This window comes from Poeciliopsis prolifica, unplaced genomic scaffold (assembly GCF_027474105.1).
Source record: "Poeciliopsis prolifica strain line A6 unplaced genomic scaffold, Auburn_PproV2 SCAFFOLD029, whole genome shotgun sequence".
In the NCBI taxonomy this organism is placed as follows: domain Eukaryota; kingdom Metazoa; phylum Chordata; class Actinopteri; order Cyprinodontiformes; family Poeciliidae; genus Poeciliopsis; species Poeciliopsis prolifica.
The window spans coordinates 222,370-248,667 of record NW_026562404.1 but is presented as its reverse complement, the minus strand read 5'-3'; the positions used below and the strand labels follow the sequence as shown (position 1 = coordinate 248,667).

General features: G+C 42.1%; 3 protein-coding genes across 3 annotated transcripts; 2 read left to right on the top strand and 1 right to left on the bottom strand.

Annotated features, from left to right (window-relative positions):
- The first annotated feature begins 279 nt into the window (after positions 1–279).
- On the top strand, positions 280–2,662 carry nsun5 (NOP2/Sun RNA methyltransferase 5). Its single transcript, XM_055049892.1, has 4 exons — positions 280–1,400; positions 1,489–1,696; positions 1,934–2,098; positions 2,421–2,662. Exons 1-4 carry the CDS (start codon positions 485–487, stop codon positions 2,608–2,610), a joined length of 1,479 nt encoding a protein of 492 aa, XP_054905867.1. The 5' UTR covers positions 280–484; the 3' UTR covers positions 2,611–2,662.
- A 171-nt stretch (positions 2,663–2,833) lies between these two features.
- Positions 2,834–8,287, top strand: LOC129372513 (uncharacterized). Its single transcript, XM_055049893.1, has 8 exons — positions 2,834–2,917; positions 3,017–3,155; positions 4,153–4,253; positions 4,919–4,999; positions 5,487–5,634; positions 5,862–5,941; positions 6,014–6,107; positions 6,280–8,287. The coding sequence occupies exons 2-8, from the start codon at positions 3,041–3,043 to the stop codon at positions 6,687–6,689; spliced, it is 1,029 nt and encodes a 342-aa protein (XP_054905868.1). The 5' UTR covers positions 2,834–2,917; positions 3,017–3,040; the 3' UTR covers positions 6,690–8,287.
- A 6,956-nt stretch (positions 8,288–15,243) lies between these two features.
- Positions 15,244–25,984, bottom strand: LOC129372544 (transketolase-like). The gene is made up of 14 exons (XM_055049950.1): positions 25,554–25,984; positions 24,600–24,717; positions 24,183–24,296; positions 23,618–23,715; positions 20,903–21,094; positions 20,079–20,197; positions 19,250–19,446; positions 18,974–19,138; positions 18,027–18,183; positions 17,811–17,941; positions 17,648–17,731; positions 17,095–17,188; positions 16,870–16,992; positions 15,244–15,985 (listed from the first exon to the last, which is right to left on the bottom strand). Exons 1-14 carry the CDS (start codon positions 25,658–25,660, stop codon positions 15,798–15,800), a joined length of 1,887 nt encoding a protein of 628 aa, XP_054905925.1. The 5' UTR covers positions 25,661–25,984; the 3' UTR covers positions 15,244–15,797.
- Positions 25,985–26,298: the final 314 nt, after the last annotated feature.

Sequence of the window (26,298 nt, the reverse complement as noted above, 5' to 3'; positions counted from 1 at the left end):
GGCTCTGATTCTTTTTGATCTCAGTGCATTTCTTCAGACAGCAGTAGTAGCTCAAGGAGATTTTTTCAGATCTGTCGTATACTGCCACGACAAGATGACTGTTTTAACAAATATGTAAAAAAAATTTTTTTTTTTTTAAACCAAAGTTAACTCTACAGCTTTAAATCATTTTCTACTTAAATAAAAAAAAAAATTGCAGCTGCCATCTGTGATTGGCTGGGCGTTGCGTGACGTCGCATAGAAACAATGCGTCACATTTTACTTCCGGAGTCAGGATCCTTCCCCTCACGTGGTGAAAACATGGAGGAGCTCGCTGCTGCGACCCCTTGAGCAAAATAAACCAGTTTTCTCCTGATATCAGCGGCAAAGAGGAAGGACCAACCAGGCGACAGGTTTATAATAATAATAATAATAATAAGCAGCAGCTTGTTAAAAGGTTCCCAAAGTGGTGCTGCGCGTTGGCAGCTGAGGACCTTCCTCCATCATGGCTCTGTACGTGGCCGCCGCACAGATCCTAGAGAAAGCAGAGCGGAAGCAAGGCGCCCTGAAGACTCTGGTTTACGACAGCAAGTTTGCGAACATCAAGCAGCTCTTCGCGCTGGTTTGCGAGACGCAGAAGTTTTCCTCCGTCCTGCAGGAGATCATCGAGTCCACCAAGCTGCTGAAGCTCACCAAGCTGAAGATGCCCCTGGCCAAAGTGCTGCTGTACGACCTGCTGATTGGCCAGGGCCTGAAGTGCGGCGGCACCTGGAAGGCCAACATGATGAAGCACCGGGCCCGCCTGCAGGCGGAGCTGGCCCGCATGAAGGTGAAGAGGAAGGTCAGCCGGAACGAAGACCTCCTCCCTGCTGGGCCTCCCGCGGACCAGCTGCCCAGGTATGTGCGTGTGAACACACTGAAGACCACCGTGGGGGACGCTGTGGACTACCTGAAGAGGGAGGGCTTCTCCTACCTGGGTCAGGCTGTGAGGCTGGATAACTTAACCCTGAAGAATAAGGACTTTGTGTTGGACCTGCACCTCCCAGAGGTCCTGGCGTTCCCCCCTAACACAGACTTCCATGACCACTTCCTGTACAAAGCAGGTCACATCATCCTGCAGGACAAAGCCAGCTGCCTCCCAGCGTATCTGCTCCACCCCCCACCGGGTAGCCACGTCATCGACGCCTGTGCTGCCCCTGGCAACAAAACCAGCCACCTGGCAGCCATCATGAAGAACAGAGGAAGGTTGTTTGCATTTGACCTGGATGGGAAGCGGTTGAGCACCATGTCCACTCTGCTGCTCAGAGCGGGGGTCAGCTGTCACCAGCTGGCCAATCGGGACTTCCTAACGGTGGACCCTGATGATCCACAGTATAAAGATGTGGAGTACATCCTGCTGGATCCATCCTGCAGCGGTTCAGGTACCCAGATATCTCTGTGTGGAAGCGATTATGTGGCGAGATCCTAACTTGACTGACGCAAACCAAATCGTTTCTCTGTGGTGTCCAGGTATGGTGTGTCTGCGGGACGGCTCTGTTGCCGACCAGGAGGAGGAAAAGGCTCGCCTGGTGGCGCTGGCCTCCTTCCAGCTGCGCTGCCTGAATCACAGCCTCAGGTTCCCCCGCCTGAAGCGCCTGGTCTACTCCACCTGCTCCACCCACAGCCAGGAGAACGAGGAAGTCGTCGCCGCCTGTCTGCAGCAGAACCCCAACTTCAGGTATTTTTACCCTCTTCTTTTTTACGGTAACTTACTGTAAAGAGGGTAATTGTAACAATGAGCCTTAGGCTACTGCTTAATTTATATAGGAGACTTGCACACAAACGAATACAGTTATTCCTGGATCTGGTACACTGATACCATCCTACATGGAATCTGGTATTTTGTGTCACCAAGTAGATCTGTAAAGGATTTGGGGCTAAACCTTACAAAACAGCTTTCGTATTTTCTCTCCAGGTTGGTGCCGCTGCTGGCTCAGTGGCCTGAACGAGGACTGGAGCCGCTCTCGCAGTGTTTACGGGCCAGTACCACCAAGACTCTCACACATGGCTTTTTTGTGGCCCTGCTGGAAAAAGTTAGTGATGCTAGGGGCATAAAGAAGAAACCTGCAGTTCCAGCAAGGTGAATATTGCGCATTAAGCTTTTATGAACTTTTTTAGTTTTTTTTTTTTTTTAATAGTCTTTGAGGAAAAATTTGTTTTTCTTCATAACTTTCCCTTCATTAATCTGGTAATAGCCACAAATGAATTGTGGAAAATTATCACAAATTTGTTTCTCTATATATTTATTTGTGTTCATGAAACAAAATAAACTACATGCGGTTATCACATGTTACAAGAGTCATAATAAGCTGCTGCCTTAATTTCGTGGTATCAAAAGGCAGGAAGCTGGCATCTCTTTTAAGATAATCGTGCAACCTGACCTGATGTTCTTCCTGTCACAGTGAGGCTGAGAGTTTTCCTCCTGCTCCCTCTGCTGATGCAAAAATACCTGCTGCTACTGAGGAAAACTCTGACTGCTCGGATGCAGAGGAGATGCTGACATCTGCAGTGGGAGAAATCAATGATTCATCCAGCAAGAAAAGAAGGAGAAAAAGAAAAAGGAAGAAGAAGAAGGCAACCAAAGCAGACTGACATTTTAAATAAATTTTGTGCAAATGTGAAGTAAAGATAATTTCTTACTCAAGTTATCGCTCTTTGACTCGTTATTGAATGCTTCAAAATGTTTGTTTTATTATTGCTTGAAGGGTTTTAGATCTTTAACTTTGTCCAGTAGGGGATAGCAGCCATATTTCCAGCGAAAGGGCGCCACCTAGTGGTTAACAGAGCCGTATGTTTTGTAACGCTTACTCAAAGTGTTTTGTAATATATCAATGAGCCTTGAGCTTCTCGTGCACGAGCAGTGAGATTTGGGTGCAGCTAGACTTCAAGAGCATTTTATGTAAGTAACACATACTACCAGTTAAAGTCATTCAACGTCGCTGCAATGGAAATTGGGTTTAATTGTGTTTCTGGTTTTTATTCTCACGGCGGTGAGAAGTGGAGAACCTGTCCCGACAGCAGCATGTCCTCCTCGGTTCCCAAAGTGAGGCTGGCCGGAGGTCTGGAGGTCTGCCGGGTCCTGAACGGGATGTGGCAGGTGTCCGGCGCTCACGGAACCGTGAACAAAACCAAAGCAGGTAGACGCAGTATTTAATAATGTTCAGTTTGCATTGTTTTTAATTATTATTATTTTTTGAGAAGTTGAGGAATGAGGTATGAAAATTAGCTGCGCACATACATTAGATCTTAAGGTAAAAGAGTACGGGTGCCGTTAAGGGCGAGTCGTTTTCGATTAGTTCTGAGATGCCAGAAGGGCATTTAGTGCCATTTTATTTATCTCCAACAATCTAGATTAAAACAAATATATACATTATGGGTCTTTTAAAGGAACTTTAAATGTAGTGTTAAGTGTTGTGACGTTACAGAAAGGCATAAACTTTTAATTTAGTGGATTTCTTGAACATTGGCAGTAAAATCAATGAATTCTTCTACTGGGTTGAACGCATCTTCTTTTACAAGAATCCAAATATTTTTCTGCATCTCAAAAGTTTCATCAAGCTTTCAGACTTTAGAATATATACACATATATGGTAAAGTCAAAGCTTTGGCATAATTAAACTAAACGCAAATTATATGAACAAAAAATGTCAGTAAGCCTGAACGTAAACATAGCATTTAAAGAATGTTGTGTGATCTCTCAGCAGCCGGAAGAAATTGAGAAATTATTTTTGGGAAAGTTTGACTGCTTTCAGATGACACAATACATATTTTTGCATTTTTATTCGGCAAAAATTAAGTAAAAATGAGTTCTTGACCTGTGAAAGAAGAATTAAACAAGACTTCTGGGCCACCTTTCAAGTAAAAATGTATAATCAGGTTAGTTTTTAATTGCTAGAACAGATTTAGGACACACTTTGACTCGAAAGAGCTCCAAAAATCTTTAGTAAAGTTCGGTAAAGCTTATTTTGAAATCCGATTTTAGCAGTAAATGTGCTTTTGAGACTCAGTGACAGCAAAGCCATGCTCAGGTGTTGATGAATTTGATCACATTTCAGCAGGAACATACTCTGTGCTTATCTCTGGAGGACACATGGCTGTGATGATAACTGTCTGTTTCTGCCCTCCCTCCTCCAGTCGAGGCCATGCAGGCCTATGTGGACGCTGGACTCACCACATTTGACATGGCAGACATTTATGGACCGGCTGAAGAGATATATGGACTGTTTAATAACCAGGTGGACACAGACATTTCAAATAATTCACAATCCCACTTCAGTGTGATTTCACTAGTTTTCATCCTTTAATGGATAAATAAATAAATACGTGTAGAGTAATCTCATCATGTGCTCCTAACTGAGATGTTTATGCAGGTTTTAAACATTTTAATTAGTCAAAGAGTTACTAAATGGAAGTGTAAAAGGCTACTCTTGCATTGGTCCAAATTTTGACATTAAGTTAAATCTTGGTCCTGCAGAATGAAGATCTGTGTGTGTTCTCAGAAATGTTTTTCTCTTGCAGTCTGGAGTTAGCTTTACTAAAATATGGATTCATGCTGGGAATTTCTGTGGAAGATTTGTGCTAGATTTTCAAACTTCGTCTTTTGAACACGGGCGAGAAAGCATTTGATCCCCTAATAATTTTGCAAAGAAACAGTCGCTCAACATAAACATAGAGTGACCATTAGTGACCTTTAACCTGGAGCACGGTCATGGTGAATGTAACTGAACAGCCTACAGCTATTCAGAAGACATTTGTCAACATTTATATTCCCCTTTTGGGATGATTTTAAATATGTCAAGAGTTTATAAGGATCAGATCAGCCAAAACAGGTTATAATGGATTAAAACTAATTGATGTTCAACATCGATTGTAATTTCAAGATAATTCTTCTGCTCTCCAGCTGAAATCCTCAGGAAGTGCAGCTCCAGCTCTGCAGGGTCTGACGAAATTTGTTCCCCGACCAGGACCGATGGACCGCAGGGTGAGCCGTCTTGTGTTGTTTTTGTGATGCAAGTGTTTATCCACCAGGGGGCAGTGTAAATCTTTCAAAAATTTTTGTGATCTGCCTATTTTACAATTTCGAAAATGTACCGACCAAAGCACAGCATCCCTATGAGGCACAGACTAACTCATATTGGTCTGTACCCCATATAGATGCTGTAGTCATGATCTTTGAACTTTTTCAATATTTTATCACATTACAATACCATACTTCATGTAATTAAACTGGGATTAAATAGTAGACAAACATAAAGTAGTGGGTAATTGTGAGGGGAATGACATATTTAAGGTTTTCACACATTTAAGGTTTTCATGCTTTGAAAATATTTGTTTTTGAAACGTGGCGTGCATTTTGCACTACACTCCTGAGTCACTGCAGTTACACCTGCCTCTCATTCCTGTTTGATCTGGGCGTTGATTGGCTCATTGTTACAGCTAAATATTCGTTTGTGCCGCTCTGTTTGCAGGTGGTGGAGAAGGCGCTGCAGCGCTCCATGAGCCGGATGCAGGTGGAGGCCCTGGACTGTGTTCAGTTCCACTGGTGGGACTACAAAGACAAGCGATACCTGGATGCTCTTGGACACCTGTCTGACCTGCAGAAGGAGGGAGTCATACGTATGAGAGATCTCATTCTCCCTATGCGCTCATCACACAGATAAATGAATAATGATGGCATCGATGTAGTTTCTAACCAATTTGGCAGGAAGGCAGAAATTTGAGAATATTTTTTATTGGTAAAATTTCAGTTTGTTTTTTTTTTTCAGCAAAAAGAAAAGGAAAATATTCTCTTTATAGAAGTTTCATGTCAACTCGTCGAAACGTATTTTCTCTTTGTTTACTAGGAGAGCTTGCCCTCACTAACTTTGACACACAGAGACTGGAGGAGATCACTCAGAAAGGCATCTGCATCTCCAGCAATCAGGTACCACACTGGCCTGCATATTTTCTTTTTCTCCTTCCTCTCCTACGTTCACGTCTCTGCTGTTGCCTGCAGGTGCAGTACTCTCTGATCGACCAGCGACCTGCAGCCAGGATGGAGCAGTTCTGCGTGGCCAACAACATAAAGCTCCTCACGTATGGAACGCTGGGTGAGGCACAACTTACAGCATGTAAATTATTTAAAACAGAGCCGATGGTAAAATGGTGGTTTTCCAAAATGGAGTCAGTCCTCCGTAGCTGCTTCTCATGTCGACCTGCCTCCACCTCCTCATCATACTCATCATGCTCCCTTGTCTCCGTTTCCTCCTCCTCCCTCTTCAGCCGGCGGCCTGCTCTCTGAGCGTTACTCGGGGAAGGTGGAGCCCAGCTCGCGGGCGGAGCTCAACACCGCTTCCCTCTCCAAGTACAAGAACATGATTGACTCCTGGGGTGGATGGACTCTCTTCCAGGACCTCCTCGTCGCCTTGGAGACAGTGGGGAAGAGGCATGGCTGCTCAGTGGCCAGCGTGGCCACACGCTACGTGTTGGACCGCCCGGCCGTAGGCGGCGTCATCGTCGGGTGTCGGTTTGGCGTTGCCGGGGCGGGGCAGCACATCGGTGACAGCCTGCGCAGCTGCAGCCCTGAGCTGCAGCTGACAGCAGAGGATCACGCAGCCATAGAGGGCGTGACGCGGCGCTCCACCGACCTGATGGCGCTCATAGGAGACTGTGGGGATGAGTACAGGAGATGAGGGGGGGAGGGGCGGGATGACAGACAGGATCTGGCAGGTCAGTGAGGAAGAGGAGCAGAAAATAATGATAAAAAAAACTTCTCAGGGAATAAAATTGATGAATTTGTTTAAAACTTAAACTATTTACTTGCTTTAAAATATTGAAATTTCACCATAATATTTAGTTTTTTTCCTTCAAGACTATGTCATATATGTATATCATCGCAGGTAAATGTCGCCTTGGAGACAGTGGGGAAGAGGCATGGCTGCTCAGTGGCCAGTGTGGCCAATCAAAGATTTTTTTAGATTCTAATTGTGTTTCACAAAATGTACAATCTGGTTTTAGAAAAAAACATAGAACTGTTAATTCCACTTTAAAGGTTTTCAATAATCTTATACAGGCTCTTGTGTTGCTTTGTTTGTTGATTTATCAAAGGCATTTGACACCGTAAGTCACACGCTTTTAATTGAAATTCCAATTTTGCAATTTTCCTGGATTTTGCTCTCACATCAAGCTAGCATGTGGGTAGCTGTCTATTTGTCCAACAGAACCCAGAGAGTTCAATTGGCTGGCTTTACTTCTTCTATTCTCACTATTTTAAATGGCGTACCTCAAGGCTCAGTTCTTGGTCCACTTTTATTCTCTATTTATATAATAGAGACAATTTGTCAAAAGCCTTTTATAATTTTTATGCAGATGATTTAATAATGTACTGCTATTCTTCATTTCTGTCTCAGGCAATGCAGCATATACATTCTGCTTTTTATGTAGTTCAAACACACTTACAAACTCTGAAGTTGGTTTTGTAAGTGGATAAGACAAAGGCAATGGTTTTCTCACTCTAGAAAACTACCAGAAATCCCTCTATTGCTTATCACTGCTGTAGGTACACAAATTGAGTTTGTCAGTCATTATAAATATCTCAATTTTATTCTAGATGATGAACTTTCTTTTAAAAATCACATAGCAAATTTATTACGAACATTGAAAATGAAGATTGGATTTTATTATCGAAATGGATCTTGTTTCTTTCTCAAAGCGAGAAGTGAATTAATAGCAGTGACATTCCTGCCACTCTTGGATTATGGAGATGTTTTATATATGAATGCCTCAACCAAATGTCTTCAATTATTGATCACTGTAATCATTGTGCTTTAAGATTTATAACTGGTAGTAGACATTTTACTCCTCATTGTGATTTGTGTGCAAAAGCTGAATGGCCTCCTTTAAGTGTACCGAGAAACAATCATTTGATGATGTTGATATATAAATCTCTTCTCGGCCTAACCCCAGCATATTTATGCACTCTCTTACATAGATCTGTTAGTTTTCATTCTTTGCGCTCTAACAACATTATTCTTCTGCATTTCCCACGTGTTCAAACTGAAAAAGGGAAGCAAGCAGTGTGTTGACTGCGACAGCGTGGAATCAACTTCAGTCGGAACTAACTGCTTTTAACTTGTTTTTATTGTTTTATACTTGTGAATATGCATTACTTGGTTTTATTTTGTAAACAGGTTACTGTGTATTGCAGACTTCTGCTCAGATCCCTCTTGAAAATGAGATCCAGGTAAAACGGGGTTTACCTAGTTAAATAAAGGAAATATATCTATGCACACATTTGAGTTATGCATGTATTCAATTATTTTATATGTATTTTTACCAATTTATCTATGTCTCCAGTCATTCCAGGCCAGTAGAAACTTCGGGAAATTGCATCTCGGGTTATCTTTTGGCCAGTGTGATTGTTGAGAATTTGTTTTGGGTTTAACCAGGATTTGTTTAAGACTTATTATTTGGGATATAATAATTTAATATGTAACTATCTGAGTTGCAGTTATTTCATAGATCTAGTTAGCATTTGATAGTATCTGGTTGAAAACGGACTATTTGTGGAACTTTAACAGAATGGACTCTATATCCCATGATGCTTTAGAACTAGTAGAAGAAGAACTTGAAGTTAGACAAAGACGAAGAAAAGTTTTGGAGGGGTTTTCCCGAAAAGAGCTAGCTAGCCGAGACTCTGCACTCTGTCATTATGTATGATTCGTTCAAACCTTATTATTCACGAAAGTTCATCTGAATAATCCACCCGACTTCTTTTCGTCTTTGCATTCGTCGAATATACAGCATTTTTGGTGCTGAAACCCGGGAAGCAGGAGAAATTGCTGACGAAGATGGAGGCGGCCTGGATAACGACCCCATCACCAGAACCGATGAGCAAACCGAGGGATGAAACCGAGTACAGAGCCCCGACAGGCGGCAGTGAGTGAGACCAACGCAAACGCCCCATCTAATAGCACAGTAATGCTACAGTGAGACTGACTAAGCTAATTACTGACAAATTAAACGGAAATGTTAGCTTAGGAAAGAATTTTGGAGCCAATACGAGGCGGTTATAGTGACGAAGCTCTTTGTAAGCCAGAGAAGTTTACATACATGAAACCTCACAGGCTCTGACAGACAGCAACCTAAAAAGCTGATTTGGAAGAAAGGACTTATATATGTATATATATGTGTGTATATATATAATATATATATAATTCCCTTCTCACCCACCGCGGGTGGTTCTTATCCGCGGTGGGTGCAAGATACTGGCAGGGAAATGAATGCATGGAACGACATAACCAAGTGGCAGGCATAGTGTACAGAAACATCTGTGCAGAATATGGACTGAAAACCCCGAGATCAAAGTGGGAAACACCCCCAAAGGTGGTGGAGAACGCCAGAGCTAAGATTCTGTGGGACTTCCAGATCCAGACAGACAGAATGGTAATGGCGAACCAACCAGACATTGTCGTAGTGGATAAACAACAGAGGAAAGCCGTTGTGGTAGATGTAGCAATACCAAGCGACTACAACATCAGGAAAAAGGAGCACGAGAAATTGGAGAAATACCAGGGCCTCAGGGAAGAACTGGAAAGGGCCTGGAAGGTGAAGACCACAGTAGTGCCTGTGGTCATCGGGGCCCTCGGGGCAGTAACCCCCAAACTGGAGCAGTGGCTACAACAGATCCCAGGAACAACATCAGACATCTCAGTCCAGAAATGTGCAGTCCTTGGCACAGCCAAGATACTGCGCAGGACCCTCAAGCTCCCAGGCCTCTGGTAGAGGACCCGAGCTCAGAGGATAAGAACCACCCACGGTGGGTGAGAAGGGAATTTTTTTATTTATTTTATATATTTGTATTCTCCAGGTGATACTTGAATTTTTCTACTACTCTACATATATATACATGTATATATACATATATATGTATTATATATATCTATATATATATATTTATATATATAGATATATATACAGTTTTTTTTTGGACTGTAGTAGGAAACCGGAGTACCCGGAGAGAACCCGCACATGCACCACAGGGAGTACATCAAACCATCAATTGAAATTCATTCATATTTAATGATGCTCCCAATAAATTCAGATTTGTAAGAAAGGGAACAATGAGGATATGGCTACAATAATAAAGCGACAAATAGTTTATTTTTTTGCTGACCTCGGAGTGATGATAAAACAATGGAAAATAAAATATTTCACAAGAAACTGAACCCCCCACGTCTAAAGACTGTAGATGGGAATCTGAACCTCCACGTCTAAAGACTCGACGGGAATCTGAACCTCCACGTCTAAAGACTCGACAGGAATCTGATCCCCCACGTCTAAAGACTCGACGGGAATCTGAACCTCCACATCTAAAGACTCGACGGGAATCTTAACCTCCACGTCTGAAGACTGTTTATGGGACTCTAAACCCCCTAAGTCCATAGACTGTCTGCGAGAAGCTGGGAATTCAATTACATCTTCTTCTTTATCCTCACTTATTTCAGTCTCCAGAGTTTGTTGGATTGGATGAACTTTAACACCACGACAGAAAGATTTACACGCAAATTTGATGTTTTTCCAAGCAGTTGTCAGAGGGAAATGCACTTTTCTGGGATGTGTGAAGACTCTTTTGAAACAACATAGAATCTTGTGATCTGCAATTGGGTGGCCCATTTCTATGAGATAGAAGAGTCTATCTCTTACCACATCCTCATTTCCAGTTAGAAGTTGGAAGATGTCTTTGCTGAGTTTTTTATTCATCTTGTTGAAAATTGGGAAGTCTTGTTCTTTTAGTTCTTCCCACACTATCCCAGAAAGCCTTTCGAAGACTGGTACAGTGTCTTTAAGTTTGTATGGGATGACAGATGTATAACTGTCAGTTTCCACACAACTTCTTTCTTACGACGTTCCTCTTCAGTTCCATGCTTGATTACTTCTATGTGCTGTATCAATGATTTTCTCCTTTCAGAAGCAATGGTGCGAATCTCGGTTAGGCAGTTTTCATTAGAATACAAGCTCTCAGTCTCAAACAAAGCATTTTTGAGCGCTGTTCTTACAAATGAGAGAAATCTATCCATTTTCTCGCACAGGAAGAATGGGATTCTCCAGGTGATACTTGAATTATTCTACTATCCTCGGATACACAGCTGGGTAGAAAAGTACAGCGAACAAATGCAACTCGCTAGAAATATGGAAAGAATCGCTGGCGATGCCTTGGAAGATTCTTTTCGCTTAGCTTGTCTGACATTTCCATCGCAAGGAACAGCTTAAGTTTCCCAGTTTCTCTTGCAATTTGACGAAGTAGCTGACAGTGTGCTGTCAGCTACCCAGGGGGTCAAAGGTTATGTCTGCAACCTTTTCAAACACCTTCCAAAGAATGTCACTGACAATTCTCTTCTTTGAATAATCAGGGCTCGAGAGCTGGTGCTAGGTTCTGTGAAACTAAGTGGGCATGTGTTTTAAAAAAAAAATCTACTTAAAAGCATGTCGATTCGCGCTTCCCCATCAGGTACGGTTTCCCCAGATACTGGGGGGAAAACGCGCACTACATCTGATTAGGGCGCAGTTGGAAAAAAGTGGGATAACTTCTCTGAAACACATTGTTTGAGCTTTCAACTGTGTCTGAAGTACATGGGTTAAAAACACTTAACAAGTGAATGCTTGTTATGAACGCTGAACAAGCACGCGTGTATTTTGCTACTTTTAGAGAGCGGTGAAGTGATGCTGAGGGAACCGTATCTGATGGGGAAACCACAAATTGTAGTAACACCAGCATTGTCAGTAGTTTCTTCTTCTGTGGATTGTAGGAAGCAGCTATGTTTTGCGTCATACTATGCATGAGCTAGGGATTCTCTGAAAGAAAAGATCCACTTATTCTATTTACAAGACAACAAACACCGGTATGTTTCAGAATCATTGCACTCTGAAACCCGTTTTCAATCTGTACTATTGTCAGACAAAACATTCAGTGGTTTCATGTAAATGTACAGCACAAACGCAACAAAACTCTTCCATTTTCACCAGAAATTGTCGTGTAAACAGGGCCTTAGTTTCGGACTCTGCTCGCTTACGAAACATGGAATTGCCTTTTTGGCACAGTCGCCTGGCAACCACATATGGATTGATGAGCTCAAAGGTCTCTTGCTGTTCAATGGTCGTCTGTGATTTACGTAAGAACGCTGGACCTGTGAGCCAGCTGATCTTAATGAGCTTTGAGGCTTGACCTGAACGAGAAGCATGGTCAACTGGATTATGCTCCGTAGGCACATACTTCCATTGGTTTGGTTCTGACAGATGCACCTCTTCAGGTGTGACTGAGTGCAAAAATAAGCGAAGTGGCTGATTTTCTGTCCCATCCCTGACCTTCAAAATAACTTTGTACTGTCACAAAATTAACACTAAAAATCTATTTTACGACAAATTAAAGGGTAGAACAGTGTGATCTATTTCATAACATTTATCTTTGTTTACTCTGAACACATTAAATGTTTAAAGATGGTCTCTTTCATCTGCTTTGATTGTTTATGTAACACAGTAGAGAAGGATTTAATATGTTTTAGATAGATGGGCCAATAGGTTCGGCTATTGGAGATGCCTACCACACCACAGGGTGCAGCAGGGCTTAGAACGCAAAGGAAGAAATCCAGTTCTCTCGAAGTCCAGGTGTGAAGGCTCGCCATCAAGGTCAATGGAGGAATCCACCTCAGGAAAGTTACATGGGGAATCCACCTCAGGAAAAATCCAGGATATGTATATATAAAAAAAAACCTGATGATCTCGGTGCTAACGTTCAGGACAACTATATGGTGACTCTCAGTCCGGATACGTAGGGCACTTCAGTTGAACGGAGAACAACTACCAGAAAGAGCTAACATTTCTAACTGATCTTAACAGCTCTAACGGCAGAAAAACTGAAGTTCAGTTTCCTGGAACTTTCAGCTATTTCTAGCTTAGAAGTTGGACTATAAACAATAACTATTTACAAAAAAAAAAAGGTTCCTTCAAAGTTGGTGTGCAACATTAAAGACATCTCAAAAGACTCACTCGACATAGATCTGCCGTCTCATCAGAGTTGGATTTCCCGCACACAACCAACAATGCCAACACGGGGAAGAAGGCTCTGCAGCATTTTGCAGCTCTTCAGCTTTCTGCATTCTGATTGGTTTATAATTCCTGGAAACCAAACTTCCCATTGGCCAGGCAGACCACCCAATCTATTCCTTAAAAGGGCATCCCCACTTTATGTGGGTTACGCCTAAATTAAATGTTTACAGCAAAATGTCTGATTAAATAATTGTTTACTTTAATAACATAAAATATTTTAAAATATAGTCTTTCATTACACATGATTATTACCTGAACTATTTTAGATATCAATTTTTTACTTAAAATATGATTCATTTCATCACCTGTTTACATGCAGCTTGAAGTGCTTCAATAAAATGTTTTACCAATGTTTACCACATTAAATTATGACATGAGAGAAAACAGACACTTCCAACTGTTCACATCTTTCAACCCAAATGGTTCCTGTTTCTCTTCAGAGTGAGCAGCTTTGCTGAACTCCTCTGCTGGGGTTTCCTCCTCAGCCTCTTGCTCCTCTTCTGTAGCCTCCGCTACTGTGCTTTATAATGAAAACAGTCTCTGTAACTTGCTCCCCCGCTTGTTGATCCAAAATGGTCTTGCTGTATCGCCTCTTTAATTGACGCATGTCGGTCTGATGTCGTGGTGCTTTCCTCACAGTGACCCATATGTGTGTGAAAGCACAAAATCAGTGTTAGGATACAGGGTCAAGTTTTAATGTGATCGATTTATATGGCCAATATGTATTTTAGATGTAAGTGAATTTGACAGCAGGATTGTTTTGTGTGCGTGTGTGTTCTGCATCGATACAGAGGATTCACACTGACAGATGCTTAGATGGGGTCGGACTCAAACACCCAGCAGGTGCAGTCGGTGCAACAGAAGTCCAACAAGCTGGATGTAAGGGTGTAGACCCTTACACCCACGCACGCGATCTGTCAGACTGCTTTATTTCCTTTGCTCCCACGCCGACAGCTAACACTGCAGACAACCGCCCTTCCCGCTGAGCTATTGGAGTAGGGGTCAAAGGTTATCCTACACATAACATCTCCTGAGGTCCTCTCTTGCTGTTGGGAGTTGAGAGCAGAAAAACTCTAAGGTACAACAACAAATGTCATCACAGGTTGACCAAAACTGACTAATTTCAGCTAAAATGCTTTGTATTTCAAAGTACAAGATGATTTTCTTCCCTTTTGTTCCTTTCTAAATTTAGGGAATCCAGTTTGTCTCAGATCTTTTATGATCCATATTGAAGCAGGTGGGTCATCAGGTTAACAGTACAAATAATAATTTTCAGTTTTCTGTCTGCACCAGAAGTTTACAAGATTTTCAACGTCTCTGTAGGAGAATGTTTTTGAATATTTTATGCTAACCCTAATATATTGGTGTATAAATAAATTGCAAAGCAATTTTGCAGACATTACCTGTTTTTTACACTCTATCCTTTGTTCTCAGTTTGATGCCCTCACTGACCGGTAAACAAAATGAACCAACGCGTCTTATGACACGCGTCTTATTTTTGGATGCACAGGCAGTGGCTGCAGCCTGCATAAATCTTTTAGCATGCTTTTTAATTATTAACTAGCATTAAATATAGATGAAACAGAGCAACTTTGAGCTTTTATGATCAGGCAGATATCAGCCAGTCAGCAGGTCTCTGAACAAAACAAATGCATAAAATTACTTTAACTTTTTCAGTACTCAAGGATAAAAACTCTCCCAACAACTTTTTCAGGCATTGTTCTGTTTCTTTCCAAGGCATTTATAGGATTTTTGAAAACATTATTTTAGAAAAGCTTTTGACAAAAAATAATTATGATACCTCCGATGGTGTTGCAAATAGTGGCTCTGTTTCTGCTTTTGTTTTGTTGGTGTCTTCCTGCATCTTTACATCCCATGTTTATTTCTCTGCTTTATTATTTAGCAACAGCAAAAGTTGTGAGAATAAAAGTCTATTCTCAAAGCTAATCAAATGTTTCAGACACATTCCATCAGATTTCAGTAATCCCAACATGATGATTTTAAAACCTGGGTTTAATTTACCCATATTCCCACTTCCCATCAAATAGAACAGATGAATACATTATTCACTGAAACGCTTAGGATTGGCAAACCTCACTCATTCTTCCTTTTCTTTGAAAGAAAGCCTCAAGGACGACACCAGACAGGCGGATTGTGAATAAACCATCCCTTTATTTGTGTGAAGCAGTCCAAACCAAAATCAGAGTCGAAAGAGTTAAAAACAGTCAGTGCTCAAAACAGGCCAAGCCTGAGGTTTCCTCCACCCGGCTGTGGGGTGAGATCTACACGTTCACACCAGGTGGAGAACACACTTTGCCCGAAGCGTGAGAGAGGCTCCACAGACATGACATACGATATAAAAATACACGACTCCAAACTACGTTTACTGCTTTTTTTACTGAAACACTACAGCAGCACCAGCACTTTCAATTTAGAGGTAGAAGGGGAACTACGGGGTGAAGGAGTGAATATCTGTGAGTAAAGAGGAAAAGGAATGTTTACCGAACTCCAACTGATGGTGGTAAAACTCTGCAGCGGATCACATTACCAACAAAAATCTTCTGTTTGCTCGTTAGAGAGTGAGAGAGACCCGGACGGGCCACACCGTCTTTCTTTCTGTGAGGGTTTTATTGTTTGTTTCCACGGTGATCACAGGTTAAATGGCGGCAGTTATCATGTCGCTCCGCCGGATGTCCTTATTTGGCGTTGGCAGAGCTGCTGAGCGTCTTGCGCACCGCCTGGGCGATGGCGTCGCGGTCGATGCCGAAGAGCCGCAGCAGCTCGTGGGGCTTGCCGCTGCGGGGCACCTGGGAGACCGCCAGGCGGTGAACGGTGAATCCGGGTTCATTCACCACCGCCGAGCACACGGCCTCGCCGAGTCCACCTGAAAGCAGAGCAGAGCCAGTCGAAAGTGACGGTTTGCGCCCAAAATCGCTATCTGTGCGCTCCAGTCGTCCAGCACATCCTTCTGAATTCAACTTGGCTTCTCTGTTGGAGGGATGTGATGTAACACACTTTTCAGATTTTTGCTTAAAATAAAAAAAAATAATCGTGTATCACTCCCCCCCACCTCTCAATTACGTGGTATTTTGTGTTAGTCAGTCACATAAAATGGTAAAAAATACCTGTAAAGTATTCATTAAATGATAGGAACAGCAGTTTAATCAAGATAACCTGAAACATATACAATGAAAAAAACAAAACGAGACCGGAAGGGAAGCAGTTTCTCAAAGCTTGTATCTGTCAGGCTGTAGCTGTTATTTAGGTCGGCAGGAGCCCAAAGGCCAGAGTTGAAATTAAGAAGCACTGACAGCCCTGGTTCCTCCGCCATGTACAACATCTATCCCCTTCATTCTCTTCTCTATATTCAGTTTGTTTTCTGTAAAACCACAAAGTTTAACGCAAGTAACACAAAGACCCAGAGATATTTCTTCTCTGAGTTGAACTGAACATGATGGAGACAAAAACAAAAAAAGTCACTATATTTTTGCAGAGGCGTTCATTAGTTTTGTACTTTACTGAAATGTGCAAAAATAAATAAACATTGTTTAATATTCAGAACACAATTTTAAGAATACTGCAATATGACTAGGTAGATATTAATATCAATCAATGAAATTAGCTCATTTAAAAAAAAAAAACGGGTATTTATCTCTACCTTATTATAACAGTAGCCAATCAAGATCAGTTAAACATTTGACATTACACAGCATTACATGTTCTTTAGCCAGAATGCTTCATTTGTATCTAGCAAAACAAGTGGTTTACCTTCGTAGTAGTGGTCTTCCACTGTGATGATGCGTCCTCTGGTGGCTCTGGCACTGTCGATGATGGTCTTGGAGTCCAGGGGTTTGATGGTGAACGGGTCGATCACGCGAATGTTGATTCTCTCTGAAGAAAAGGAGAAGAAGAAAAACTCCAATGTACTGAAGGTTATCCATCATTTTCTGCTGCCTTTGGTTGGTCTCTATCTTTTGTTCCGTGGCTCCCAACCTTTCTTCAGCATTTCTGCTGCAGCCAGAGCCTCGTGGAGGGTCACCCCTGCTCCCACCACGGTCACATGGTCGTCACTGGTTTTATACACGACCTGAAGTCGAACATGGAACATTATGCCGTAGTACAAATATGAAATGTCGGTTTGACCTGTTGCTTCCAATGTTCGCAAAGTGCAGAGGAATCAGGAAAGCAGCAAAGGTTAGTCCACAGTTCTCTTCCTGACGCTTCGTCTGAAAATATTTTCAGCCCAAATGTTGTGAAATCAGAACCTTACAAAAGGTTTGACGTCATCATCTTCTGGACTTTCTCGGATTGCAAATGTAAACTACTGAAGTTAAAGAGAGAATACTCTGATTATGTTAGCATTTAGCAAATAAAAAATATTTTAGTGTACCAGGACACACTGTAATCTGAGTTTGTGTCTGATCATATGAAAATAAATGTCGTTTTTTTACACCAGGTGAGTAAATATGCAGTTTGCACTGTATGTAAAAAAAAATAAATTGAAAACAAAATAAAAATGAAACGGAGAGGAAGCGCTGCTCCAGACCTTAGCCTGACCAACATGGAAGTCCTCGTTGCAGTTGTAAATGACGTTGTTTTCTGGGCGACTTGTGCGTATGAAGCACAAACCCTGCAACAAACCAGAAGTCATCGTCCTGTGATGTCGCCGTTTTTAAGTCCGTCGCTGATTAAAAGTGCAATTCGAGTACCTTTGTGATGGCTGCGAGCTCCACGGCCTTCTCGGTGGAGACCCCGTCGCTCGGGTAGAAGACGGTCGCAGTGGGAATGGCTCTGAACATGGCCAGGTCCTCCAGGCCCATCTGGGACGGCCCGTCTTCCCCTAATTCAACAACAGGGCCACTTCTCAAACAAGTTGCGTTGCGTTGTAAAACAAAAGACAATCCAAAACCACGAGAGGAACTGACCGATGGAAACGCCGCAGTGGGAGCCGCAGAGGTTGATGTTGCTCTCGGAGATGGCGGCCATGCGAAGCTGGTCGTAGGCTCGGGTGAAGAACGTGGCGAAGGTGCTGGCGAACACCACGTTACGGTCGCGTGCAGCGCAGCCGATGGCCACGCTGACCTGCACGAGAGAGTAAAGGTAAAGGTTAAGGAGACGCAAAGTGTGTTGAGTAGTGTTGTGCACAAATATACTCAGGAAAGGGTTTTGCGTTTTTCTCATCTGACCAGAGCTCCTTAATCCACACGTTTCTTTGCCCTACTCTTACTCTGTAGGCCAGATTTGTAGAGGGTTTAAATAATGGCTGATTTTCTGCATGGACTTTTCAACCAGAGCTTTGAATCACTGTTTCAATTCCTCCTGACTGCATCAACAAAAATATATTTAAAATCATGTTTCATTTCCTTTTCGCATTTATGCACTGCTTTGTGTGCATAAAATATTGCGTAAACGTGCAGTACTTCTGTGTAACTTTTAATTACATAGACAGTTGTCATGTAAAACTGTGCAAAAGTCTTAAACCAGCACACAATATATATTAATTTTCTAAATTACAGGAGTAGTTTGAATTAGTTTTCTGATATCTAAAAGGAATCGACTGAAACGAAGCACAGAAACGTCTTATCTTTGATTTTCAATAAAGTCAGACTAAATTGACCTTTTCCCCAAATCGAAGCTAATTTCTTTTTTGAAAATCGATTTCATTCGCAGGAGATTCATATCAGAGCAGTGAAGACAAAATCTGCGTTTTCATTTCTGCTGGACCGTCTTTAGTTCTTTCAGTTTTAATCAAAAAGATCCATGCTTGCGTCACTGAAGGCATTGTTCAGTGGGAACGGTGGAAAGTTATCGTAAACCACAACGTTCTCCAGTCTCTCCACTCGAAACCCCGGAAGTGCCTCAATTTTCTCACCATGTTCTGCTCTGCAATGTAGCACTCCACGTAGCGGTTGGGATGCTCATTTTTGAAGAGCTCAGAGAAGGTGGAGTTTTTGGTGTCTCCATCGAGGACCACCACTCGTTCGTTGTAGCGGCCCAGCTTGGCCAGGGCCACGCCGTATGCCTTCCTCGTGGCAATCTGGTTAAAAAAACAACAACAACACAAATCAGTGGAGAGGAACTTGAAAAATGCCGTCAATCATCCCGTTTAACGAGCTAAATGTCTCACGGTCATCGTCACAGATCTCACCTTGTCTCCAGGTTTGTAGTTGGGTGCGCTTGGCATGCGGATGTTGCGCAGGCTGACGGGCGATGTGTCCTCATTGGGCAGCGCAGGATAGAGGCGCTTGTTGCAGCTGACGATGCGGCTCTGCAGCTCCCTGATCACGCTCTCCGACATGTCTTTGGGCAGAGGCTTTCCATGCCAGCCCATCTTATCCTCAGCCGCTGACAGACACATAATTTAGACACATGATTTATTACAAAGGACTGACCTGTGGAGTTGGCCTGCAGGCTTCCAGAGGTCAGATATTTGCATGGAGTGGTCTTTAGGACGCCTTCATGCATACTCTGCAACCAAAACTCCCCCCATCATCTTTACATTTAGCCAAGTTCAGACAGGAATGAGCCTGTCCAGATGTCCAAATGATAACAATTTTTCACTTCACAAAGTGAAGACAGGCCGTTTCAAACTTGAGGGGTTGAAATAAGAGGTCAAAAAAACTTTTGGCTTTCTTAGTAAAGATTTAAAGCTTCTCAATGCAAACTATGTTCTTAAAATAACTCCATGCTGCTTTCTCGCTCACACAGATGTGGTCTCACACTTTTGGCCTTATTATCACAAGAGCACAATGGGTGGCTGCTGGGAGTGTACCTTACACATTCTGGAGGATTATTGAGCTGCAGCAGCTGAAGCAGTACAGAGCTGCCTGGATTATTGGAGGCAAAAGGCACTGACGGCGTGTCAAACCCAATCAGGGTCAGTTTCCACCTCTTTAACCAGATAAGTTTTAACCTTAACAAATCACCGAGTCATTCCGATTGCTTCAGGTTCTCATTGGTAGAAATCTTGGCGGTACCTGGGATGCCTTTGCCCTTGATGGTCTTGGCGATGATGGCGAGGGGCTGGTGGCGGGGCTGACTCAGCACCTTGCACAGCTCCTCCACACTGTGACCGTCCACAATGACGGCATGCCAGCTGGACAGAGAGGAAATAAACTTTCTGTTTTTCTTAGAGAAAATAAGCATTACTCATGCAGATATTCTTCAGAATATGGGTTTCTAATGGTTATCAACATCAATTCCACACTATGCGTCTGTGCGACAGTCCAAGTAATCCAGACAAAAAAAAAAAACACATCCAAAACAAATAGGTCCATAAATTAAGTCAAGCTTCCTAAAGAGGAACAACTAGGACTCATGGAAATTTTATTGGACCATTTCTTAAAGCCAAAGTAGATTAATTTGAAGTCATATATTTGCTTTTGTGGCTATACATTATTTTGCAACATTATTGTTGTGTGTAAATTCGGTGTTGTAAAGAAGCTTTTGAACTGCAATGAATGTTGGCTATTTATTTACGTACCAAGCGTTAAATCTCTATATCTGCTACATATTCTGCTGAACTGGTTGTTTACAGCAACCATAATACCAGAACATCAGGCATTTGCCAAAAGCAACTTTTTCAAGAAACTCTTGTTGCTGCGATGGAAACAATGATTTTTTTTCCCAGTAACTGTATAGACATTTTATTATCTTAAGTTCGGGTTAAAAACAGAATAAAAACAGTTTATAATTGTTTGTTTATCACAGGTTATCAACATTGTGTCAAGTCACCAATGTTAATGCACATCGCTTATTTTTCTTCTGTTGTGCGTCCCGCGCCGCTTCACGCTTCGCTCACCCGAACGCCTCACAGCGTCGCTGGTACTTCTCCACGTGGTGCTGCAGTGGAGCCGGGTCGCTCTGGCCCAGGCGGTTAATGTCCATTATGGCCACCAGGTTGTCCAGCTGATAGTAGGAGGCGAAGGCCATGGCCTCCCACACCGCGCCCTCCGACACCTCTCCATCACCCAGCAGGCAGAACACCCGATAGCTACACACAGGGAGAGATGCAGAGAAGTAGCATCATCACTTCTGTCACATCTCCACAAAATCCTGTTCCTGAGCCTAAAAACAGGATGAACATGTTTGACATGAGACATGCAGCTCTAAAGCACGCTTTCCAGCCACGAGCTCCAAGATTAATAACGCGTGGCAGAGAGGGGAGGACGAGTGGAAAGAGATGAGAGGAAGAGAGACAGCAGAATGAGAAAACCTGCCAGCTTCTGAAACAAGATTTAAAATAAATACAAGCCTTATGGTCAGTGAATATTTCTATGTATTAAAGCATATTTATTTTACACGGCAGCATTTTCAAGTGCATTTGAAATGCATTCTGGACACCTCCAACAATTCAAACTAAGAAAGAAAAAAATCAATTTCTCAGGTTCTGAGGTGAGAATAACAGATTTAGACAAGGTGAAAGCGATTACTGCAAACAACCCAAACTCAGCCAGTGGCGATGTCTGTGAGTCGTGTTGCATCACATCCTGTCTAAACAAAACCACAGAGGAGATGAAGAGTGACGCCTCCAGTGTTAACATTCTGTGATGCTTCATTATCCGAACCAGATCAATTCTTTGATCTGGTTCGGATCAATTCCTTGATCTGGTTCTCATTATGTCACAAACCGACACACAAAAAAAGCACAGCATTCATGTCTTAAATTTTAAATAATCTGAAAAGTGTGGCATATAAAACTATTTAAAAAAAAAAGAAAGAAAAAATCCCTGGATGTGCAAAGTGATTTGCGAGTGCAAATTCATTTACAAAATATATAGTCTAGACAACATGTAGTATTTTCAGTTTTGAATACTAGAAAAGCTGATGTTTTCAATTAGTTTTACGCTTTAAAAACTGGATTACGTGTCCTGTTCAGAAGATTTTATTTTAAATTTAATAATAACATCCAATGTTTCTGTCATTTATGTTTGGTTAGGTTTTGTTTATGCCCACGCGCATTAAGCACATTTCAGAAGGCACCAAAATGAAAATCAGGCTGCAAAAATGCACCATAAGCATAGTAATAATAAATATGACAAATTCGAAGTAAAAATTGTAAAGAGCATGCTAATAAAAACCATCAATGAAGAAGTAACCTATTTGAGAATTAAAAGAATGTTATATGCCCACACAACATTTGTTTCTGGGCAATCGAATCCTCACCATCACATGAGATATAAACACAAAAACGCATTTATAATAAAAATCTATCATATATATCTGATTTTACTGTAGTGTTGTTTTGAGAGGACATGTGGCACATTGGTGAGGCAGAGCGACGAAGGAGCTAGTGTGTGTGTGTGTGTTTTTTGTTTTCCGTGTGTGATTATTAGAGCAGAAATAATCGATCGCACACAGAATGCGGAACGCAACAAGCAGGACATTCGGCATTACTTTAACAACTGTTTCGCTCTCCTTCACTTCTGTTCAGACTGAAATTATTCAACCTGGTTTAAATCCTTGAAAGTGTGAATTTTATGTTTTTTTTCCGGTTTTTTTGTTGTTGTTTTTTTTTTGTCCCTTTAGAGGCCTTAAAGCGACGGCAGTCTATTGTTGGAGAGAAATCCACGATTCTTTCTAGATTGCCGCAGAACAAAGGAGACACACGTGGAGCGACCCAAACCAGTTACCAATCAGCTGAGTAAGTGTTTAAATAAAACTGCTCCGTCTGACATGGAGTCAAAGAGGAATATACATTTGAACTCCAGCCAATAAATCAATGTGAATTATAAATGCAGCTTTGTACATTAACAGCTCACTCAGAATCAATATGTTTTGTCACTTGAACGCCCCTTTTTGGTAATTTTCTTCCAATTTAAGACCTTAAAGTCTAAAAGTGAACCGAAAGGAAGTTTTGCTCTGGTCCAAATGTCACCACAGACTCGGGTCTGTCAGGGAGCATTTGATGCAAATCCAAAATGTCACATCAGCACGGCTCCCTGCAGTGGATGTGATGTCATGCATAATTTTGTGCAAATTCAAGTGCTGGGCATCCTTTATTGTTGTTGTTGTTGTTTTTTTCTTAAAATGTTGAATATCGGGATTTTTTTTAGCTGAATGTTTAAAGAAGAACCAAAGTCACATTTAAATCATTCAATGATTTTAAGAGGTTTTTAAGATTTCATTAAAGTAAATAAAACATTTGCAACAACAGATTGTTGGATATATTTATACATTTCAAGCATGTATAAATATATCTGTCTGCACAAAAGAAAATATTGTATATTGTAAACGTAATTTTTGTGTCCTTACATTTGATCAGAACAATAAATGCTGATGAAGTTATTCAGCAGTTTTGAATTCAAATAGCAAGACATCATCAGCATATTTTTCTGCATCTCGTGTAACAATTAAGATCTTGGATGTTTTATTTATCTGTTGGATTTATGAGCCGTCTTCGAATACTTCTAGCATATCTTCATTTTTTACAAATCCAGTTGCTGAACTCCTGTTTCGATGTTGCTAAGTCTGCGGGTGAGCTTGTTCCAGGTGTGCACGTCGCTGCGGATGTTACCTGGCCTTGTCAAAGTATTTTCCAGTGTAGGCCATTCCACAGGCGGCTCCGAGGCCCTGACCCAGAGATCCAGTGGCCACATCCACGAACTGCTGCTTCTGTCGGGAAGAACGGCGACACAAGCAGTGAGACGGTACGGCAGCCGGAGCTCAGTGAGACAGAGGATGGATTGTTTTGTCCATCCTCAAGGACATGCGACAGAGGTCCAAACTGGAAATGGGTTTGGGTGTCGTCGTGTCTGGACTCGGTGTGAACAGTGCTGACAATGTCTGCAGCAGAGAACAAACTTTGTTTGCCAAACAGAAAGAGATTTGCAACTGCCTGCGGTGTCATCAGTGAAAATACAGTGCGGAGAAAAATTATTTACTCCCTTACAGATTTTTTTTAATCTTTACTTGCCACACTTAAAAGCTTCTGATCCGTCATCATAAAAAGAAAAGTGAAAATAAAAGATGGTGTAAGTAATTACGGAAAGCAGTTGTCAGATAATTTGAGGTGAAAGTAAGTGGTACTTTGCGTTATTTGGATGCTTTTTTTCTTCCTGCAGCACTCGGTGTCACCTCACCGGCACAGGATGGCCCTCCAGGATAGAGTCGACTTTGCGGAGGTTCAGAAGCTCGTTCTCCTTCAGGTAGCCGACCTCTGCCCAGACAGCATACAGCACAGGAGCTGCATGACCCTGGAGAGGCAAAGGAAAGACGTTAAACAGCTGCTTGGTGATCATTAATAATTATGTGGACATGGTAAAACGTGGCTCAGTGTTTGTCGCTTGTCTTGGTTTAGGGAAACAGGCAGAAAGTGAACAGTGCTGTGTGGCGTAGCAGCACATGAAGAAATAAAATGGCTGCAAATATGTTTATAGTTAAATATGAAACGGAGTTATGAAAACGGTTAACAAGTAGAGATACAAACATACTTTGATGAGCCATTTCCTTCAGTTTCTACTGCAAAGCCTCCGTGCAGATGGGCGTTCTGGTTTTACCTTGGAGAGGACGAAGCGATCATTGTTGGGGTTACGGGGGTCTTCGGGTCGATACTTCATGGAATGAAAGAAGAGCACAGACATGACCTCTGCTGCACTGCAGCATGATGTGGGATGGCTGCAAAAAACAAGAGAGAACTCAGGCATGTGGCTTTTATCCAAAGACAAACGCGATTCTTGCTTAAATCCTCCAAACATGTTCTGTGCAAATGCAGATATGGAGATGAGAATGGGTCAGGGACGAGCAGGAAGATGACCGACATCATGTGATGCCATGATGCGACGACACACCACTGGTTTCTGGAACCAATACACCTGATACGTCTCTGTATGTTATACATCCAGAGAAACTGAACAGTTGCCAAGATATGGGAGAGCCATAATGGTTCAACAGAAACGAGGCTCAACCTTTTGTTCGCAAATCAGCCCAGTTATACCCAACTTAGCAATCCAGACAGGCACTTTCACTGTTTTTGTGTTTAAAAAGGAAATAAAAGAAAAGTGGCTGAAGAGCACTAATAATAATAATAAGTGACTTGCAGTAATTTTGCAAACAAATCGGAATGTCAGATTTTTATTACATTTTCAGCAAAACCAATTAACATTACTCAAGGCCCTCCATCCTCTCCCTCCTCCAAATTCATCCCATATTATAAATGACCTACAATGCATTGAAGGGGTTCTAAATACACGACTCCACTTAGTTGAAGAATAAAAGAAATCTCACTAAAGTAGCATGTTTTAGTTGTCAAAATCCATATGAAATAATTGCTTTTTTTTGTATTTATTTTTTTTTGCCAAATTGCGCACAACCACCAAAAGAGTCAGAGAAACAGCAGCAAACATCCCCAACATCAGATCACGATGCCTTTCGCGGTGATTTCTTGTTCGGTGGCAATAATTTAAAGCAATTTAAAGCTCCAGCCAGCAGGTCGGTGTGTCATCTCGTCTCACCCGCCGCCCGCCGCAGTCGTCGCCCTGATGGAGTTGATTCGGAGCCGGGCGGCGACGTTCCTGAGCGCCTGCACCGTCTGCTGGTCCGGCTTGTGGTAGTCCTCCATCTGTCCGATGCAGCGAAAGAAAGAGAGGCGGAGCGGCAACAACACAAACGGGACAAAACTCAAGGAAAGAGTTAAAAAATAAATAGCCTAAATTAAAAAAAGGCTGCAGGTCAGATGTTCGGTTCAGGAGAATAAAACATGGGAGATGATGGGAGCGCAGAGGACGATGGCAGGAGTTCAGAGGAGGCAGCGCTGAGCGGCGTGAGGGAGTCACGGAGGATGGAGGGAGTGTTTGGAAGCAAAGCCCATGAATATGGATCACATGGCTCTGGAGTTCATCCAAACGCGGCACAACTCGTATGGGTGCCAGGGATTAAATCAGAAACCCGCCTGTGCGTTTCTCGGATCTTTTAATGTGGATCGTTTAATAGATGCAGAGATTCACTGAAGTCAATATCGCGATTCTCAGTTAACAAAACGACCAAAGATTCAACAGCGCCATCGTCCATCCAGATGTTTGCTGAAGGCTGATAGTGACACCTGGTGGACAATACGGGGAAGTGCAACGTTGATTAAATCAATGAAGACCAGCAAGACTTAATCGGGTTTTTGTTTTTTTGTTTTTGTTTTTTACAAAGGCTAAGCCCAGTATGAGTTCAGCTTTGCAATGTCTTAAAGAAGACAAAAAGCAGCACACG

Excerpts from the sequence above, each read along its gene's own strand:
- nsun5 (XM_055049892.1), top strand. The coding sequence starts at position 485 with ATGGCTCTGTACGTGGCCGCCGCACAGATCCTAGAGAAAGCAGAGCGG. Across the intron at positions 1,401-1,488 it reads TCCATCCTGCAGCGGTTCAG|GTATGGTGTGTCTGCGGGAC; the intron begins GTACCCAGATAT and ends TGTGGTGTCCAG. Across the intron at positions 2,099-2,420 it reads AAACCTGCAGTTCCAGCAAG|TGAGGCTGAGAGTTTTCCTC; the intron begins GTGAATATTGCG and ends TTCCTGTCACAG.
- LOC129372513 (XM_055049893.1), top strand. The coding sequence starts at position 3,041 with ATGTCCTCCTCGGTTCCCAAAGTGAGGCTGGCCGGAGGTCTGGAGGTC. Across the intron at positions 5,635-5,861 it reads GCAGAAGGAGGGAGTCATAC|GAGAGCTTGCCCTCACTAAC; the intron begins GTATGAGAGATC and ends TTTGTTTACTAG. Across the intron at positions 6,108-6,279 it reads CCTCACGTATGGAACGCTGG|CCGGCGGCCTGCTCTCTGAG; the intron begins GTGAGGCACAAC and ends CTCCCTCTTCAG.
- LOC129372544 (XM_055049950.1), bottom strand. The coding sequence starts at position 25,660 with ATGGAGGACTACCACAAGCCGGACCAGCAGACGGTGCAGGCGCTCAGG. Across the intron at positions 20,198-20,902 it reads CGACGCTGTGAGGCGTTCGG|CTGGCATGCCGTCATTGTGG; the intron begins GTGAGCGAAGCG and ends CTCTCTGTCCAG. Across the intron at positions 16,993-17,094 it reads AGCAGAAATGCTGAAGAAAG|AGAGAATCAACATTCGCGTG; the intron begins GTTGGGAGCCAC and ends CCTTTTCTTCAG.